Here is a 20,673-nt window from a genome sequence, read left to right on the forward strand (position 1 = left end):
ACGGTATCCCCCAATCTGCGCTTCCACACCTGCAAAGCTACAACTCCCAGCATGCCATAACAGCCGAAAGGAAGGATGGTGTGATATGATAGGAGTTTTGCAACAGTTAGGGTATGTGCACACTGCAAAATACGCCCAGAGAAGCGTGGCCTCCGCTTGAAGTTCCACCCATCCCATAGACATGTCAATTCTTTGGGTGGACGGCGGAAGTCGCTGGCGAATATCATTGAGTCTATCGGATGGGTGGAAGTCTTCACGTGTATTACATAGTCTGCACATACCCTTTTAGAGGGCAACAGGTTGGTAAACTGTAATAAACATACTATATTATTCTATACAATACGCTGTGTGAAATAATATATATACTATATGCCATGGTGTATACTGTACTGTACTATTCTGTGCTATACAATTTGTAGTGTACTACTCTATGCTATATTCTATGTAATATTATTCTGTGCTATATGCTATGTATTAATACTATGCTAAGCTATATACCATATAGTATACTGTACTGTACTATACTATACATGATGTAATATTGCCATACTAATCTATATACATAGTGAAATCCTGTACTATACTATGCTATGTAATTTACTATACAGTTCCTTACTAGTCTATACGTCATACTAGCGGGTATACTGTACTATATGATATTTTATGCTATATACTATACTGACCATTCACTGCTATTAGTATAGTACTACACTGTATGCTATGTGGTTTACTATACCGTATTTTTCTGTTCTGTATACTATATAGTATACTGTACTATACAAGCACCTTCCCTATGTCTGGGATATATATATAGTTGTATATATTGTTGTTATACTGTTTATATAGTTGTTCTGTGATGGCCTGATCTCACTGATTTCTGTTTTTCCAACTATTGGAGCAGGATGCTCTTATAAAGTTGGGGCCCCTCCCTCGCCTTCTCAACGACATCAGCCTAGCGCTCAGGAACCCCCACATCCAGCGGCAACCAAGTCATCAAGAACGGCTGCCACCTCCAAAACCTGTTGTCCTGAGGGGGCCATCAGCGGAGCTCCAGAGCTACCTGGTGCGAGACCTCAACAGGTAAGTACAGATGCCGCTCATGTTCTATATTATCATCCTGGTAAAATGGACCTGCACTATATAGGGCTAACCCACACGGCTATGACATCAGGATGATGGGTTATATCTATAGTACAGCGTGGTGTATGACTCTGTCCTGGGTGATTCTGAGGATTACAGGAACAAGACAATCCCATCATTGCATCTTATGCATCAGTTTCTCCTCATACAGTTCTGTTACTTTACTGGTTATCCTCATTTTCACTTTTCTCTCCCCTCAGCTCCATTGACATGACCCGACTACCCTCACCCACCAAGGACAAGTCCTCCAAGGATATGTTCTTTGTGTCGCGCCGCCCACTCACCCGTTCTTCACCTGCCTATTGCACCAGCAGCTCAGACATCACCGAGCCAGACCAGAAGATGCTGAGCGTGAACAAAAGTGTTTCCATGTTAGACTTGCAGGATAGCCGCATGAACAGTGTGTCCAACCTGCAAGCTGTGGGGGACCTGCTCAACTCCAGCCAGGCCTCCATATCTGGGGGACTTCGCCCAGGGGGCCGGCTCTCCCAGGGCAGTGGGTCTAGCATTGCGGCTGGTCTGCGGCTCAGTCAGATGGGAGTCACCACCGATGGGCTTTCGGCTCAGCAGCTGCGCATTCCCTTGTCCTTCCAGAACCCGCTCTTCCACATGGCCCCCGATGGGCCAGCTGCACCACCCTCTCACCCGGCTCCTCATCGGCCGGACCCAGGAGCTGACGCCTTTGCCCCATTCCATGGCTACAGCAAGAGTGAGGACCTAAGCTCCGGAAAGCACATGCTGCACAGTCACAGCTACAGCGACGAGTTCAGCCGGCAGGGGTCAGAGTTCAGGTACCAGCCCCGCTAGGGGGCGCAAGATTGGGGCTGAGGTGGGAAGAGTAGAGAGGTGGTATAGCACATCCCTTTATATACATATATAATACTATATGTATATATCACTATATATTTATATATAGTTATTCCATATCTGTGTCACACGTCCGTGTCCAATACTTAACACATAACACAACATAGACGGGGGTGTTGTTCTTGTATGAACACATCCTCTTCTTTGGTCTGATTCAGCCCTTTGTGAGCTGCTGCATTGCAGAGCTGCTTTCCTGTTGTAGGTGCTAATATAAAGAGGTGGGTGGTGAGTTACTGGGGAGTCACAATGCAAGTCAATGTAATGCAGCCATCACTTGCATTGTGAGCTGAGAGCCCTCGGCCAAACCTAGAGCCGCATCCGAAATAGAACACATCATGGGGCTGAATCAAGTAACTTGGCAAGTTTCCCTTGCAACATAACCAACTCATCGGTCTGAGCCCAAGGGGGACATTCAGCATGGATGACTATGTGTTGTGTGCGGGCAGAAGCGGGTTGTCTTTGACGGAAGAGAAGAGGTGAAGAAGCCAGGAGACTCCACAGACATTGTCATCTGATTCTGAATATAAAACTCAATTATAAAATATTGTTTTTTATATTGGCCACTAGATGTCACCACAGCACACATCTCTGGTGAAGAACATCTCATTTTACAACTGTTGCAAAGAGCTATGATTTGTGTCATTTCATTATCATTGGTATTAAAGGCTTTAAAAAAAACATTTTCTTGCAAGAACATCATCACCCCTGTCCTCAGGTCATAGGGACTGGCCATCTGGCATTATAGGCAAATGCCAGATAGGCCGGGGCCCTTGGTTGGGCTGGTGATGTGCTATTTCCTTGCACATCGCCAGGAGCGGAGTGGCACCGGCGCCTTTAACTATACACACTCCTAATGAACGCATATAGTTAAAAGCTGTACACTGCCATTGGCTCCCACTTTGTCAGCCTACGGCCGCAAGAGGCTGCTCCCTCCCCCAGCTCCCCAGGGAAATTACCACATTTTACCAATTGGGGGGATGTCTAGATGTCTACACGGTGGAGTTATTCAACAGGGGGGATATGTACTGGGGGGGATGATTGCCCACAGGGGGATTGTCTACTGGGAAAGAATTGCCTACAGAAGGATTGCTTAAAGAGGGGTTTGCCTACAGGGGGGTCGGTCATTGCCTACAGGAAGGATTACATATAGGGAGATTGCCTATGAGGGAGGGGGAAGAATTGCCTACAGGGGGATTTCTTACTGTCGGTGATTACCTACATGTGAGGGGGCTTGATACTTTATGTGGGCTGACTGGAGCTTTAGGTGTCAGGGCTGCTTTTTAGTCCCAGTCCGGCCCTACCTCCAGGTTGTGTGTGGTCTTACAACTAAGCTCCATTCAATTTAAAGAAGCAGTTCACAAATTATTTTATTTTTAATATAATTATTCCCCCCCCCCTCTAGGCTCGTATACTAACCACAGCTGATCGGTGTCCTGGAACGCCGTTCAAATCTGGCGCGCACTTACGTCAGACTCTGCTGTGACTCCTCTTCTGTGATTGTATGCCACAACTCACGCTCTTCAATGCATTCTTTATGGAAGCGCGTGACTTCCGGCGTACACAGGACACAGAAGAGAAGTCACAGCAGCGGGTGAAGTGAGCGTGTGCCGGATTTGAGCGGCGCTGCGGGACCGGAACAAAGCCGCACCCGTGTGCACCCGCATCCAAATTCACCGCTGCACGCTTCATTGTGTGAACTGACAGGTTCTCTGCGGCAACTATTAAATAAATAGCGGCCGCTCAAAACTGACATGTCAGTTTTTCATGTGGCCGGATGGAATCCCGGCCAGAGCGTATACTATGTGTATACCCTCCGGCCAGGATCACATTCACATACAACGTATCTTCTGCATAAATCACTGCCATTGTTGCAAATTGCAACAACTGTTGTGATTTATGCAATAGATACGCTGTATGAACATGGCCTAAAACTGGAAAGATAAAACGGGGGGAGGGGGATACATCTGAAATTATATGGTGTAAAGCTGCACGAGGGAGGTTAAAGGAAGACATCTGGTTCATCACACATAGCACACCTCTGACATCACCCCACATCATTAATGGCTGCACTATAAATGGGGGGATGGCTGAATTATAGTACAACTACCATCTATAGACATCCTGGAATCCTAATCTGGTGTCATCTCTCAGCCCTGTAGTCACAGGTGGCCCGTTTCTGCTTGTGTATGGTGTTCGTGTTGTGTTTTTGGGTGTTCGTTACATGGTTGTGGCATATTTAGACAGCGGCCTTATGTCTTCTATATCAGGTTTAGCTCATTAGAACTTTTTTGCTTTTGCAGCAAGAGGCAGCTTTCCCTCCAAGACAATCTGCAACACATGCTCTCACCTCCACAAATCACCATTGGCCCTGGGGTACCGCGGAGGCAAGACTCACAGCCGCCTCCCCTACACAGGGGCAAATCCCAGCAACTGACGGTGCAGGCCGCCCATAAACCCCGACCAAGCAGCGGTAATCTCTTGCAGAGCCCGGAACCAATGTACGGAGCGGCCAGAATTAGGCAGCAATCGGTGGAAAAAGATGCAGGAGGGTTAAAACCCAGCATAACCAAGCAGGTATGTCACTGAGTCGGGGTCAGGCCTGTACTTTACACCTGTTCCTCTAACTCTGTCCTGGATAACATGGTCCTGTTTCCCCACAGCACTCACATCAACAGTCCACATTAAACCCGGTCACTCCAGCCTCGGAACGCACAGTTGCCTGGGTGTCAAACATGCCTCACCTTTCAGCCGACATCGAGAGCGCACACATAGAAAGGGAAGAATACAAACTAAAAGAATACTCCAAGTCCATGGATGAAAGTCGCCTCGAGAGGGTGAGGACATCTCCAGTCATCCTTGTCTTTCCATTGTCTTACATTACACATTGGTCTCTCATTACCTCCTGCACCACCCTGACACTTTTCTTCTCTTTTGATGACTTCTTTCATGGTCAATCCTTCTGTTTTATAATTTTTTCCATGGTTTATCCTTCGGTTTTGTAAGTGCCTACATGGTTGGTCTCTATTTTATGGATTCCTCCATGGTCTATTTTACTGTTTTTTTGACTTCTTCCATGATCTATCCCTCCGTTTGATGACTTCTTCCATGGTCTATCCTTCTATTTGATAACTTCCTCTATGGTCTATGATTCTGTTTGATGACTTCTTTCACGGTCTATCCTTCTGTTTGATGATTTCGTCCATGATCTATCCTCCTGTTAGATGACTTCTTGCATGGTCTATCCTTCTGTTTTGTAACTTCGTCCATGATCTATCCTCCTGTTAGATAACTTCTTCCATGGTCTATTTTGTTAGATTACTTCTTCCATGGTCTCTCTTTCTGTTTTATGACTTCCTCCATGATCTAGCCTACTGTTTGATGACTTCTTCAGAGGTTTATCATTCTGTTTGATAATTTTCATTTGTTTCATGACTACCTCTCCTGTAGCTCATCACTTTGTTGAGGATGTCCTCTATGGTCTATCTATCCTTCTGTTAAATCCTTCTGTCCAGTCATCCTTGTCTTTCCATTGTCTTACATTACACATTGGTCTCTCATTACCTCCTGCACCACCCTGACACTTTTCTTCTCTTTTGATGACTTCTTTCATGGTCAATCCTTCTGTTTTATAATTTTTTCCATGGTTTATCCTTCGGTTTTGTAAGTGCCTACATGGTTGGTCTCTATTTTATGGATTCCTCCATGGTCTATTTTACTGTTTTTTTTACTTCTTCCATGATCTATCCCTCCGTTTGATGACTTCTTCCATGGTCTATCCTTCCATTTGATGATTTCTTCCATGATCTATTTTTCAGTTTGGTCTATCTCTCTTGTTTTATGGATTCCTCCATGGTCTATTTTACTGTTTTATGACTTCTTCCATGATCTAGCCTACTGTTTTATGACTTCTTCAGAGGTTTATCCTTCGGATAATTTTTTCCATGGTTTAGCTTTCAGTTTCATTACTTTGTTGATGGTTTATTCTTCTCTTCGATATCTATCATTTCTTTTAATAACTTCTTCAGTGATCTACCCTTTTGTTTTATGACTTCCACTATAATCTATCCTTTTTCCTGCAAACTGATGTTCTTCTATTTTTTCCTCTTTCTCAGTGTCTTTCCTTACTTCTCAAGGTCCTTCATTGCTCTGTCTCTTTCCCTCCATTTTTCCTTCTCTCTCCTTCTTCTCCCTGTCTGACCAATCCTCTTAGGTGAAAGAATATGAGGAGGAGATCTACTCTCTAAAAGAGCGACTCATGATGTCCAATCGGAAGCTGGAGGAATATGAGCGCCGTCTCCTCTCCCAGGAGGAGCAAACAAGTAAAATGCTGCAGCAATATCAGTCCCGCCTGGAGCAGAGCGAGAAGAGGCTGCGGATGCAGCAGATGGAGAAGGACACGCAAATCAAGAGCATCTTAAACAGGTTAGAAATGGTAAATACTCTATTATTTACTTCTGGGGATCGGGGGGAGGTGGGAGAGGGGATCCTCTGGAACTGGGATCCCCTCTAACTGTAATATCCAGAGAAAACATACAAATAAGATCACATATAACATACAACTAGCCTATACAGAAATACCAGGGCTCCTGCTAATAACCATTCAATTACATTGTATGGGGGGGTTTACCAAATACACATATATACATCTCTATCCTCTATCTCCTGGCACGCGCTTTATTTGGTCTGATTTTCCAAGCTCTTTCCTATGCATTAACTCACACTCCTCTAAGATCCGGCCCTCCCTGAAGTTCTATTGTGCACAATATGGCAGTTTTCAGGGAATTCGTATTCCTCGAATCGGAAGGAGAGTGTAACGTACGATGTGTTCCAGCCTGGATAATAACATCTCTCCTGTCGCTTCCCCGCACTTAATCTCCTCGCTGGGTAATTTGCTGTGTGTCTTTTATTAGACAAGAGCGAAAACGTTTTTAGGAGCAAATTGTAACAATCAAAGAGCTTGAGTCCATTTCATTACAGACGGCAGACAAGACGGGGCCCCTGGGGACCGCAGTTGAAAGGGATATGTTTGTTATAAGTATACATACACAATATTCACATAAATAATTATATATACATACACAATATACACATATAAAATTATACATACATACACAATATACCAATATATACTATACAATTATATATACAGTACATAAACAAAATATACATACGTACACACATATACAATTATATATATATATATATATATATATATATACACACACATATAGAATTATACATACATACATACATACACAATATACACATATAGAATTATACATACACAATACACATATATACAAATATATATACACACATATACAATTATGCATAAATACACAATATACATATATATATAATTATACATACACAATATACACATATATACAATTATATATACATACACAATATACACATATATACAATTATATATACATACACAATATACACATATACAATTATAGATACATACACATATACAGTTATATATACATACACAATATACAGTTATATAGATTCTTATATATAATTAAACATACAGTACACAATATACACATATAATTATATGTCTGGTAATTTTGCATTTGTTACATCTGACTGTAGACTACATGAAGCATGGCGGCTTCTAGAAACAGCGGCACTTGTCTATAGGCTGAGATTGTGATCGACAGGGCTGAGCCACAGTGCCAGACGCAGGCAGATGCCATAGGCAGGAGTGGTGCAATTTCTGTTAGAAGCCGCCATTTTTTATAGTCACGTATAGCCTCTTCCATGCTTCTTTAACATCTCTTTTCCATCACTTGTGGTTTTTTCCATTTTTTCTCGATTTTTACGAGTCTCCAGTAATATATTTTTATCACATTTTTCCTGTGGTTTGGTATAATTTTGATGAAATTCTATTAACTTGATGGTCCCTGCAGCGGTTTTATCAGGCACCAGAGAAAATATTTTGTTTTCTTCTTTTTCAATGACGGATTCCCACTATAAATTGGGCTCAGCCACTTATGACTCTTCTATCGTCTCCTCCCGTCTCGTAGACAGACACAATTTTCCAATCTTAATTTAAAATGTAAATACATTTCATCGGTAGCAGCTTTGCTGCACACGTTTACCACTGCCGACCACCTTAAAGGAGAACCACTGACTGACTTCATTGTCTTGTGTATTGTCCACATACCTTATATACTATATACTAGCCTGCCCTCCCACTGCTACACATAGTCGGGTCACAAGTGACCTGCTGTAACTGGTTCTGTGGTCACAGCATGTCTATTATGTAAGGATTACTCTGACTGCACCAGTACCATATTGAATCATACCATATTGCGCCAGCGCCATAACGTCAAACACTATCACACAAGTATAAATGATCACATCAGTACCACACCTTCACAAGACACCAGTACCACACAATGGAACCACATTATTACACCATGGCACTAAACATCAAACCAACATCACACTGTCATGCCACACTATAACTTCACCCTGGTACCACACTATCACATTACACTTGTGTCTTGCAAATACTACACCATTACACCACTTTGTCACACAATGCATCACACCAGCCACTGCAACACACTATCACACCAAATCACACTAGTACCAAAGTACTGAACCACACCCTCACACCACACCAGTACTATGCCCTTAAAGCATACCAGTATCACACCAGCACTACCATGTCAACCCACACCAGTAATACACAATCAAACCACACCACTACCGCACTGTCGGACAAAACCAGTATCACATGAGTACCCCAGGTGCACAAACAGTGCACAAACACCACGACATGACAACTGTGTTAAGAATTTATAATAGTCCTACTGCTGGTCTGGACTGGCGAGATCCATACATCATCCATGATGGGTCTAAATAATTTATGTTGTTGTACATTGGACTGGGGTGTAAATATTTTATTACGTACTGTTTCTAGTACAAAACCATCAAGATTGCTGAGAAGTCTTCTACATCTGACCCATTGATCCTGCCGAAATCATCTATTGGCCACAGTCTTCTAATGTCTATGGGCACCTATAGGCCATACCATCCCTTCACTATCAGGAAGTTAAACCAACACACGGGTTACAAATAGTAGGAAAATCTGCTACAGTCACTTTCCCACATTTGCACTGATATCCCATTCATGGACTACACCAAACTACATAGTAGACACATGTTCCTCTGGGTATTCCGTAATCTTCACAAGGTGGTGTCACACGGGGAGGACCTCTGGCTTCTTTCGGGTTTTATATTAACCCGTAGATGAGTGACATGTGAGGTTATGCTCAGTTGATTTCTGGATATCTAGTTTTCATCACAATTACTTGGTATATTAATACTTTCTATTATTATACGTATGGCACAGAAATCTCCTCATGTGACACTGACCATAGACTCTTGGGAAGGTTCCAAGTATCTTGTTCTTGTGGATTTGGTGCTTTCAGCGGCCATTTTTGTTACGCCCCCCCAGGTTGATGCTGGTGGAGGAGGAGATACGGAAGGACCACACGCAAGAACCAATCGATATGAAGAGGAGACTTATCGAGGCTCAGGTGGAAATTACAATGTCATTGTGCCTTTGTGTGTGACATCACCATCACACCCTGTCCTGTCTGTCATCTGGGGAAAGAGAAGGGAGGGCAACAAAAAGGCTAAGGATCAGAGATTTATACCGGGCAAAGACCAAATCTGTGGATTTAGCAAAAAAGTCCAAGAAACTAAGAGCCGATGATGTAAAATTAAAGAGGGACTTCATGTAATGTGATTGGTTCATAGTCCCCAGGTGACAGTATATTAAGGATTGTTAAGCCGGCCATAGATACGGGATGGAAGTGCTCGATATCACACACATAGATTCTCTGACATGCTGGAAAATCTCTGTGCGATGACCCTATCCTCTTCTTTCATTATAGAGAAGGGAGGATTGGGTCCCCATGCGCTAGAGATGCCCATGGGGCCTGAGGACACACAGATGCCTATCTGGCCATCACTGGCTGTAGGACATCTGACCACGTGTGTCCACCTGCACTATATATCTCTCTTATGATAAAAGTATATTAAAGACGTTCCTTAACTATTTACTGCAATATGATATGAACACGTTCTTAGAATAAAATAAGAAATGTGTCACATGGCAGGAGAAATAACCACAAGTCACCTTGTTAAACTTCAGATCAGGCTTGGACAAAACCTTCCCATGTCACAGATCTCCTGACATCAGGATCCACCTGCACTCCAGAGTTGCTGGACAAGTCCTGATAGTGCTAGGTAGAATGGGCTAAGGGCCTAAAGTGGAGACACTCTGTGCATAGCTTTGGCTGATAGAAGAGGGTTCCCAATGACATTTTTGTTCTCCCAATAGCTGAGATAGGACCTGCTAGAACCATGCTTGACTACTTGCCACCATTCATTGTCTTCAGTGAGTGGGTATTCAGGATACCAACAAGAGCACAGGAAACCGTTGTTGTGTCCTGCTGGCCAATGGCCTGAACAAGCTGCTTCTGAAAATACAGGCTTAATAGTGAGTCAGTCTTGTTATAGTATTGAGGAAGTCGAGATATCCCAATATGAAAGGGTTTGGAAAAAAGCTTTTATATCTAATTAGGAAATTCTTGGTTAATATATGGGGGTCTGCTGTTCAGGATGCTCATCTTTTGACCTGTAATGCTTAATTTCTCCTGTGGGGTGCTGTTTAGAAATTGAATTCTCCAAAGATCACAGCTAATCGCTGGTGGTTCCAGCAGGAGAACAATTTGTAATCAGATTAGATTATTTACTATAGATCCTTCTAATAAGTAGGGATTGTATAAGGCGGAGAAGCTAGACGATCTGAGTATAGATACCCTAAGATATTCAGAATGCGGCTCCTGAGGGGGATCAGGTGGCTAGCCACTGCAAGGGAAATGTAATATTAGGGCCAGTTCACACTGAGAAAAACTGGTGGAATTCCGCAGTGGAGAATCCCACCAGCCTCCGTGTCATACAGGCAGTCTATTGGAGGGCTTGCGTGCCTCCTCTCTCCGCTCTGAAGAATTGACATGTCAATTCTTCCGTGCGGAGAGAGGAGGTGCGAGCCCTCCCATAGACTGCCGTTATGACGAGGCTGGCGGAATTCCGCCAGTTTTACTTTGTGTGAACTGGCCCTTAAATTGCAGCCATAAAAGGATGTCTCAGCTCGCACAGAGTGGCTCTTCATTCTAGGTCATAGAGGTAGGTCTCCACTGGTGGACCTCTCTATGGCGTCCATATTCCCCAATAGTGCATAGGAAGTGATGACAACACAGTGGGGAGAAGGATGTGACTAGATAGATATTAGAGAAAGAAGGTGAGGAAGACTGCCAATATGAAGAATTATTACTATTATTATCCTTTATTTATATAGCGCCAGTCTATACCACAGCGCAGTAGTGCCTCACGATGGGAAGGGAAAGTGCGCAGGTTAAAACTTAATGAAGAAGACAGTAAGGGATGGTAAGAAGGGCGAATTTCATTATATCACCTGTCTTCTGTCTGAGTCATCCCATGATCACCCCCGTCCGATAGTCACAATAACACGCCGAACGCTCATAGATGTAAATTCATAGCTTGTTCAGTCACGAGATGCCGGAACCATGTAAAGAAATAATCTGTCTATAATATCAACATTTTATCAAGAGCAGCTCCACCCATTCTTGGAAATTCATATGCTTATGATTGCAGTATGTAGTCAAAAAGTTACAAACCAGTCTGGCGTTTAGACACGGGGGTTGTCACTCTCTTACACAGAAGAGAAGAGTAATGGAGGTTTCCTAGCCAAAAATGGTGATATTTTCCTGGGCCTTCTATTGTTTGTCTACCTATCATATTGGTGGAGCTGCTCTTTTTGCTGGGTTGGTACTATAAAAATGCATGGTTTGGGCAGCATAAAGGGTAACTCCATCCTAATATTTACTGTGTATTTGGGTGTTGTACAAGGAAAGGAGTCTATAAAATGACCTGTCTCAGAAGGAAGTAACTATGTCCTAACTCCACCTTTTTCTCCTGAGCAGTTATTGGCGGGGGTAATGGTGGAGTGTGGGTCTACTACACCATTCCAAGACCCAAACTCTCCAAATAATCTGAGCACTACTTACTAACCGTTTTTCATGATAATACATATTTTCATGCTTTGGGTGGAGTTATCCTTTAACATTTCGGCATTAACCCAGTATTTCGTATATGCTTTTTAATATATGAACAGAGGTGACATGGGGCTAAAAAACAGAGCAGTTGCCCACAGCAGCCAATCAGATCTGGTTATCTGGAATAAGCTGAGAGCTAAACATGGAGCACGTAACTCCTAAGGGGGTCTAAAAAACAAAGCTTTCCTAATTCAAAAAGACCATAGCAAGACATGGCTTAGTCTACCATATACCCAAAAGGAACCTCCTGGCATAGATAGACCAGAACGAGGTTTTGAAGATCTGAGATACCTCCAAGTTGTGATTGGCTTTTAAAGTTGGATTCTGATAATGTATACGGTAGTGGAGATTGTTCGACTAAAGCTCTTCCATATCGAATTGGACACTCGACTTGTTCGCATTTAGATACTATATCCAGTGTTCCCCGGTTAGATCAGGACGTCATGGCAATTATTTATCCATATAAAAATGGCACAGCATCAGACTCGTACGTAGATAGACCGCACTTTATACGACTTGGCCGCTGGTTCACTGCAGTTAGCGGCTATTCACTACAGGTCAATGATCTTGCCTGATCATCTTGTCAGCTTTCCTCTCAATGGCGTCACATTGATTTCCCACAGCTATATCTAGACAAGAGCATCCTAATGGCTGTAATGTCTTGACTAAATTTAGTCATTGAGAATTCCCAGCTCTTAATGTCTATACCAGAAAACACGTAGCAGATGCCAACACAGACTAAAGCCGAACTCAACATTTCCGAATACAGTTTACTGTACATAAAGTTATTTGCCTGTTTAATATATTATTCTTTTATCCTCAATCATGTGTGGGAGATAAGCAACCAAGCGGTTGCAACCACTAGCGACCACTTGACTTCCTGTCATGGTGACCACCATTTGAGTACATGCAGCTGAAGTTAATGATGCTTTTTGTGCATTTATCATTTTTCAGTTTTTAGGGCCAAAAAGACAATCCAAAACTTAAATAGTCTCCGGCCTTTGGTTCTCCAGCTGTAGCAAGAATACTACTCCCAGCAAGCCCAGACAGCCAAAGTCCCATAGGGCATGCTGGGAGTTAAAGTTTGAAATGGATGGAGAACCAAAGGTTGGAAACCACTGAATTCATTATAGTTCTTAAAGGGTACTCTGGGCAAAGATAAAAATCCAAGGCGGGCAGCGGGAACATAATAAAGAGGCTATACTTAACTGTCCCTGGGTCCTCACTCACGGTCCCCTGGTCCTGTAACATCACGGCCAATCAGAGACTGAGACAGGACATGTCTGCAGTCACTGATTGGCTGAGCGGGTAGTTCCTGTGATGCCATGGCAAAACAGGATTTCTGTAGATTAAGGAGCCCACCGGGTGATTGACTGCAGGGGCACAGGGACAGGTAAGTATAGCTTCTTTATTATGTTCCCACCACCCCCTGAATTTTTTACTTTTGCCCGGAGTACCTCTTTAGGAGGTCTGTATATTTTCAGGAACTGGAGAAACTTGAAAAAAGATGTAAGAATGTGGTAAAATGTTTTTCTCCGTATGTAAGTTCTATAATTATACAGCACCAGTATAATGTTGGACATGTTTTTTTCCTGTTGAAGACATGAAAACTATGGAACGAAACAGTAAACAAAAATGTGTACAACAATCTAGAATGTCTTCTATTTTAGATTCTTCAAAGTCGCTCTTTTGTACACTCTAGCTGTTCTCTCATCAGCTTCAAGGGGTAGTCACCTGGAATGGTTTTCTAACAATCTTGAAGGAATTCACAGAGGTGCTAAGACCTTGTTGGCTGCTTTACCTTTACTTTGTGAGGGTGGGTTCACACTACGGAATAGTGGCAGATAAAATGCTGTGAATTCCGTTGTTCGCCCCCGCTTGCGTGCATCTCCGTCAATGCCATATACTCCACTCTATGGTCGGGGGGGGGGGGGATCCCCCCGTCCACCAAAAGACTTGACATGTTGGTGGAATTTTCCCGACCATAGAATAGAGTCACTGGCATGGGTGGAGATTTGAGCGGGGTTGAGCGACAGAATTTCATGCAGCACTCCATCACTCTCCTTTTGGTAAAATAGCCATTGCACAGCCTGGAGGCATGGTCAGGGTCATTGTCCTGTTTGAAAAACAAATCATAGTCGACTAAGCTTAACCAGATAGGGTGGCTGGAGATAAATCCCAGCAGTTTTACGAGAAAAGCCCCCACTTCATCACATCCTCCTCCTCCTCTAAACTTCTTGGTGGGAACCACACATGTAAAAATCATCCACTCTGCATCTCACAACGTCATGGCACTTGGAACCAGAAAGACCGAAGCACAGATTCCCACACGTTTAGTGTCCCTTTCTTCTGGGCTCCAACAGTTCTCCTCTTCTAGTTTGTCAGTAGTGGCTTCTTTGCAGCAGTTTGACCAGAAAGGCCTGATTCTTACTCTCCTCTGCACGGTTGATGGTGAGATGAGTCTGGTACATCTCTGTGAAGTACTTTTGTGGCAATAACCTGAGGTGCTGGTAATTTGTGGTTTCTGTGGAACGTCTCCTATGCAGAGGATGCAACTCTTGGTCTCCTCATAAGAGTCAGTTTGATGGTTTTCATGACTGCACTTGAGGATGGAGTCTATGGAACTTCTGGTAGATGCGATTGCTGGTTCCATAGACTTCTTTATAATTCTGTCCACCGCTACTCTACCAGTGAGAGCGGAAAAGAAGGCGCATCTATCTCTTCGTTCTAGTTATTGACAGGGGTCTCAGCACCTAGACCCCCACCAATACAGACCTATGACATGTCAAAAATTTGTTGTAATGATAAGTACCCTTTAAGTAATTATGGGCTGTTTTATCTCTATACTTAGTTGAGTAAGTCTTGTCCTTAAGTAGATTAGAACAATACTTGAATAGGGTAAAACACTGTACAAACCAATCCATACAGCTACATAACACGTCTGATTATCTTAAACCCATTATAAAAAGCTTGACAAACCATTCCAGGTGACCACCTCATGACGCTTTTTGAAAAGATATACTGTATGAAGTGCGGAAAGCTGCTATTAAAGCAAAAAAGGGGGGCTAAGATGAAGAATAATATAATGTGATAAAGAATATTCTGGCTTGTTAAACACCTTTTTGTTTACTACTTAGCTTCATTTCTTCTTAGTTCTCATGTCTTCATTATGAAGAAAAGTAAAAAAAAAACACACAAAAAAAACTAAGAATGAAAAAGTCCAAATGTCTGACTGGTACTTTAAGTAAAATAGTCCTCTGTATCCAGGATCCTCACACATTCTGAGAATCACTCAGCAGTAATCCCTATCGATGAACGCAACTCGTTCATGCTCAAGTACGATCGTTCAGCATTTGAATGGATACAGCCATGCCACCAATATTCAAATCCCGAAAGATCGGACTTGAGCATGCTTGAGTTGCACTCATCTGTAATAATAGGTATAGCCAACACTAGGAGAGTTCTATCACTGTATCTGAATTAGATTTCTTAAATGGATCTTCCAGATGTTATGGCTCACCCAATGACACGTGCTAGCATTACACAGCGCCCTCTAAATCAATGGGCTGCATCTTACTGGGGATGCTCAATCCATATACCCTATAAGGGCATATGTAAAGCACACCTCCAAAAACCTACAAATTTGGATTTTATGTATTTTTTTCCATGAAAGACACTCATTCCCAGGATCCTAAAAACAGCTGATTGCTAAAACCCCTACCAATTAGGAGTCCCCCTCGATTGGACATGCAACTTCTACTCTATTTAACCCTATTGGGCAGGTGAACATAGCCAAGTGCTATACTTAAGCTATACTTACCAGGCCTTTGGTGCATATCTAACTGCCAGTCCATTTAAAAGGGGGGGGGGGGGGGGGCACGGGGCTGCTATTCTTATTGGTATTGGAGGTCCCAAAGTTCGGATCCCTGCCCATTAGACACATACAGGGGATGAGTGTCTTTTGGTGGAAAACCCCTTTTACTGGTGCTAAGCTCAATGCCCCAATATCTCCCCCAAGTCATAGTAACAAAGTAATGGCTCTACAGGACCAATGAGTGAACAAGTGATTTTTTTTTTAACCCTGCAAGGTCATTATTTTGTTAGTCAGGGAAAGAAACTCATTGGTGACAACCTGCCTCCCTCATATCAGTTCTGCAGGCACAAGGACAGTTTAAGGAGTTCTCGAGTGTGATGACCGAGCAAACAGCAGCCCATACCTCTGCTTCCTGGAGTCCTGTGAGTATGACATGCGGGGAGGTGTTGGGATTGAGATGAACTGCATCTGCTCTGTCAGGTTTGTCTGGAGGTGTGCTTTACATCGCAAAATTCAATCCCCTCCCTGCCACATACACTAGAACATGCATAGGCCAGGTAAGACGCCAGATGATAGTTGGCTCCTTAAAGAAGCTCCCACTATCCCAAGAGGAACGTATATATTCCATCAATATCAACATATCAACCAGCCAAGGGTCTTCTCCTGGTTCTTCCATATTGGGCAGTTCCACCTTAAAACATCCTAATTATTGGTCAGTTGGCTCTGTAAAATGGGATATATGGAATACATAGAGGCAGCCACATATATCCATACAGAGCAGACTACAATGCTCACCCCTCAAGAACAAGATTCGAGCACTGAATGTTGATAGAATATATATTAGTACACTGGAGCCCCACACATGCCCCGTCCCTGCACCCCCTGTGTATATAGGCTCTTGTATTGTATTTGGCAAGGATTGTCACTGTATGTTACTATGTTGTGTCATGTGCAATGCTTTTCCGCGTGGTCTCGTTTCTTGTAGGCAATCCCACAGAAGGTGGTTGGGTATTGTAACCCGATATGATAGCACAACGCTCTTCGTTGTTCACCAGTGTATAGAGCAGGACGTCTTGCGCTTTTATGTGCGTGGCTGTAGGTGACCTCTGGGTGTAGCTCTGCTGACCGATGTGTGTCTCTATGTGACATTTACACGTTTACATTGTCAGTACTGTCTTTCTGTTACATTTGTAAGTAAGCTCTCTCTCTATCTCTCCCACAACAGGAGAAGAAGTTTCCCTCCGTGGGTTCAGCAGACCCGCGTCTGAGGCTGGCGACTCCATGGAATGGGGCCCTTCCACCTCTGCCTCCTCGACTCCAAATCACAGAAAATGGAGACTTTCTAAACTCAAGTGACCATCATTAACCGGAGCTGAGGGGTCCGTCCAGGAGCCTGGAGGGAGGAAGGGGGACTGGGATTCCTCCACTGAGGGGTCTATCCAGAAGCCTACGGGGTAGGGGGCTGGAAACCCCCTTTCCTCCCTGACTCTGAAACCCTCCCTCTGTGCCGTCCAGACCTGCAGCAGACAATCTGTGTGACCCCGGACACACGTGGGAAGTGGAGAGGAGAGAGAAGGGGATATCGCACTGAACTTATCCTAAGACCCTCACCATATGAATCCTATCTCCTAAGCCTTTGTTTGCTATAGACTCCTAAATTTATGAGTTTCTCTGTCACCCTGTAAACCTCTCCACTTTCATTGATCCTTTAAATTTTCCTTCAATCCATCCCCCACCCCCGCTCTCTGTCTCAGGTCTGAGGCCCTGGGATTCGCACTGACAGATCTGCACTGTAGGGGATACCTCCCCAACCATTACTCCAGTCTACATAATCTCATTCACCTGCCCTCACCCTCAGCTCATCCCCTCTCACATACCTCTACTCATCCCTCATATACCCATCACCATTTGTGTCCTTCACCCCTCTGACCCCTCTGTTCTGTGCGAAACAAGCAAAAACTCTGAGCCGACCAGCGGAGGTGACTCCTGTCACACAGGGAATTGAGTCTCAAGTAAGGAGACCTAAGGATGTTGTGATGGCCTCATGATAAAGGCTGTGTGGATGGAGGTCATAGTGGAGATGCAGGATTCAGGGTTGGCATAGGGAGGTGAAGGATCAGAGGTTGGGAAAATTGAGGATTGGAGAAAGCCAAAAATTGATAGAAAATAGAGAAACTAGAAACAAGAGGAGCTCCCAGGGGATGGACTCTTGTAGTTGGTTACACGGGGACATAGTGCATTTACCTCCTATTATGGGCAGCTGTTCTGGGAGACTAGAGATAATTTATTATTAATATTCTAAATATTATTATGGAACTTTATTTATTTCTCTAAACCTGTCAGTCTGCGCGGAGCCAAAACCAGTGACCTGAGTCTCCCGCCCCAAAGAGCTTACAATCTTAACTCCACTTCCTGTGACACGGGGAGTTTATAAATAACTTGGCCTCAAAGGTCGCATGGAACTTGCGTTTGGATGGGGGGAGGGAGGTGGGAAGGGCGTTAGTTTCACCCATATCAGAGGTTGGTGCCATAAAACTTGCAGGGCCCCTCTTCACCTCGGTGACAGGAGCAGCCGGGCCCGAAATGAATGTGTCAGTAAAGATAATTTTGATTGTACTTGGTTCTTTTTGACGTTCTGTGTAAATATAAAACATTTAAAGAAAAAAAAAGAGAATTCAGAGTCGTTCTGTGAGTCCAGAGCTCAGACAGCCGCTGATTTCTGTTATTTATTATATTTATATATTTACCGAACAAGACAACAGGTGCTGACGTCCATTGTCTAACTCCCATCAGACAGTCCGGTCACATCTCACCACAGGGATCTCCAGAGGTGACCACCATGCCACTAAAGGTCATTTTACTCATGATATAAGCCAGGAATGCACACGTGTGGTTGAATGCAGAATCCTCGATTAACCAAAGTGATTCATAATAAAGTGATACGTTCCGGAGGTTGGACGTGTTTGTAGAGGAAGTAGAATGTCCCTTACTCATAGTGAAGAACTGAAGAAACAATGGAGGCTTTGTCTGTATGAACCCAAAATTAATAGAGTTGGTTGGTGCTTTAAAAATCATTCCAGTTGTGATGGAGAACACCAGAGTCACTCCAGACAATTTAGTGTAGACCCAGGAAACTTGTAGGTCTCATTACTGTGCACAAGTCTCACATTTTACATTTTCAGCCCACGTCAATTTTAGTCTAAAGTAGAAAACCAAGTCAGGTGTCGTTGTCCACATAAGATCTTTTTGCCAAAAACATTTGCTCCTGAGATCAGTATATGGCAAAACCACTAGTTTGAAGCATGTTGTTCACCTTCTCCTTTGCCATTTGCAGTTTTCGAAGGAGCCAAAACTAATCGGCTCCATTGGGTCTTGGATGATTTGTCCTCTATCCTTGGCCAATCTTAGACATCTAGCTCTGAGGCCAGGACTCTCATTGTTCTTCAGGTCAACACAGAGACGACATTCTACTTCCCCTCCTATATGATCATAACATATATGCAGTTGGTTGTAATTTAGTGCCTGTTTGTGATTGATATTTTGATCTTGGACATTTGCCCCCGATCTCTCATAATATTGATATGCGGCCAAGCAGGATTCAATTGGCGACGTCCAGATGCTACTATGTAAAGATGATTCCTGTTTGCAATGTGTTTTCTAAACTGTGATATCAATTCTTTTTCTCTAGCAACTTACAGCTAGGTCCCTCTGATGAGATCCAAGGTCAAGCAAAATGTCTGCCCTCTGCAGGAAGTTTGCTTGACCACAAAAAAACAAAAAAAAAGTGGCTGCATATCAAAACCTTATGGTGACAGGAGAAAATACACATTATATGAAGGTGACTAAGCCGAACTTATTTTTGGGTGTATACTTTTTAAAACAATAAATAAAATAAAAAGTTAAATATGTAAATGAATTGTGAAAGTGTTTTTACATATCTGTGTGATTTGGGTGGAAACATTACCTTTGAAACCTACAGCAGTGGTCTCCAGCATGCAAGGAGTTGTAATTTTACAGCAGCAACTATTAATTACCAAAATGTCACATACTCGATACTCGATACTTGACTTACACTGATCCTGATTTACATGTTTTATTCTACATTCACATCTAAAGATAAATTCTGAATTATACTGCTGTCCTCAGAAAGCTGAGACCAAAGACCATTGTTGTGTCTGTTAGGTTAGGCTGCGTTCACACTGCATTTTTGCAATCCGTTCAACGTATACGTTTTATGGAAAATACAGATGCAAAAACTGATGCAATTGTGTGTCATCCGTTTGGATCAGTTATCCATTGACTTCCATTATAAAAAAAATGGATCAAAATGGATGCGTTTTTTTTATTAACGTACAGAAAAGTAGTGTTGACTACGTTTTTCTGTCCGTTTAAAGTAATCAATTAAAAACGGATACATTGAATGGATTCCAAAAACGCAGTGTGAACCCAGCCTTACATGTCTGACAGCGAAGTGGCACTAAAGTGCTGTCGTTGCCAAGGACAACCAGCAGAATTATGATATTTTTATTGATGAAGAAAAGTATAACTATTCAAAACTGGAACAAAATTTGCCAAAAAAACCTTCACATATTCTTTTCTTGACTTAAAAATAAAACAGCATTTTTTTCAGCTTTTTGGCAGTTTTTCTGGCATATTTTTATTTCAAAGCAAATAAGTATTGGC

General features: G+C 43.0%; 1 protein-coding gene across 16 annotated transcripts in view; it reads left to right on the forward strand.

Moving 5' to 3' along the window:
- Positions 1-19,866, forward strand: part of SYNGAP1 (synaptic Ras GTPase activating protein 1) — a 169,707-nt gene extending 149,841 nt beyond the window's left edge. For 7 of the 16 annotated variants that reach the window (XM_069985465.1, XM_069985467.1, XM_069985478.1 and 4 more), the window contains 8 exons: positions 899-1,080; positions 1,341-1,931; positions 4,308-4,581; positions 4,668-4,841; positions 6,218-6,439; positions 9,488-9,569; positions 16,327-16,412; positions 17,216-19,866. In XM_069985465.1, coding sequence (XP_069841566.1) covers positions 899-1,080; positions 1,341-1,931; positions 4,308-4,581; positions 4,668-4,841; positions 6,218-6,439; positions 9,488-9,569; positions 16,327-16,412; positions 17,216-17,356 — 1,752 coding nt within the window. In that variant the 3' untranslated portion in view covers positions 17,357-19,866. Of the gene's footprint in view, positions 1-898; positions 1,081-1,340; positions 1,932-4,307; positions 4,582-4,667; positions 4,842-6,217; positions 6,440-9,487; positions 9,570-11,398; positions 11,488-16,326; positions 16,413-17,215 lie in introns of those variants that run through there. The other 9 variants (XR_011364742.1, XM_069985468.1, XM_069985466.1 and 6 more) reach the window with 9 other exon arrangements.
- The last annotated feature ends 807 nt before the right edge of the window (positions 19,867-20,673 follow it).

Source organism: Dendropsophus ebraccatus, chromosome 10, assembly GCF_027789765.1.
Source record: "Dendropsophus ebraccatus isolate aDenEbr1 chromosome 10, aDenEbr1.pat, whole genome shotgun sequence".
Taxonomy (NCBI): domain Eukaryota; kingdom Metazoa; phylum Chordata; class Amphibia; order Anura; family Hylidae; genus Dendropsophus; species Dendropsophus ebraccatus.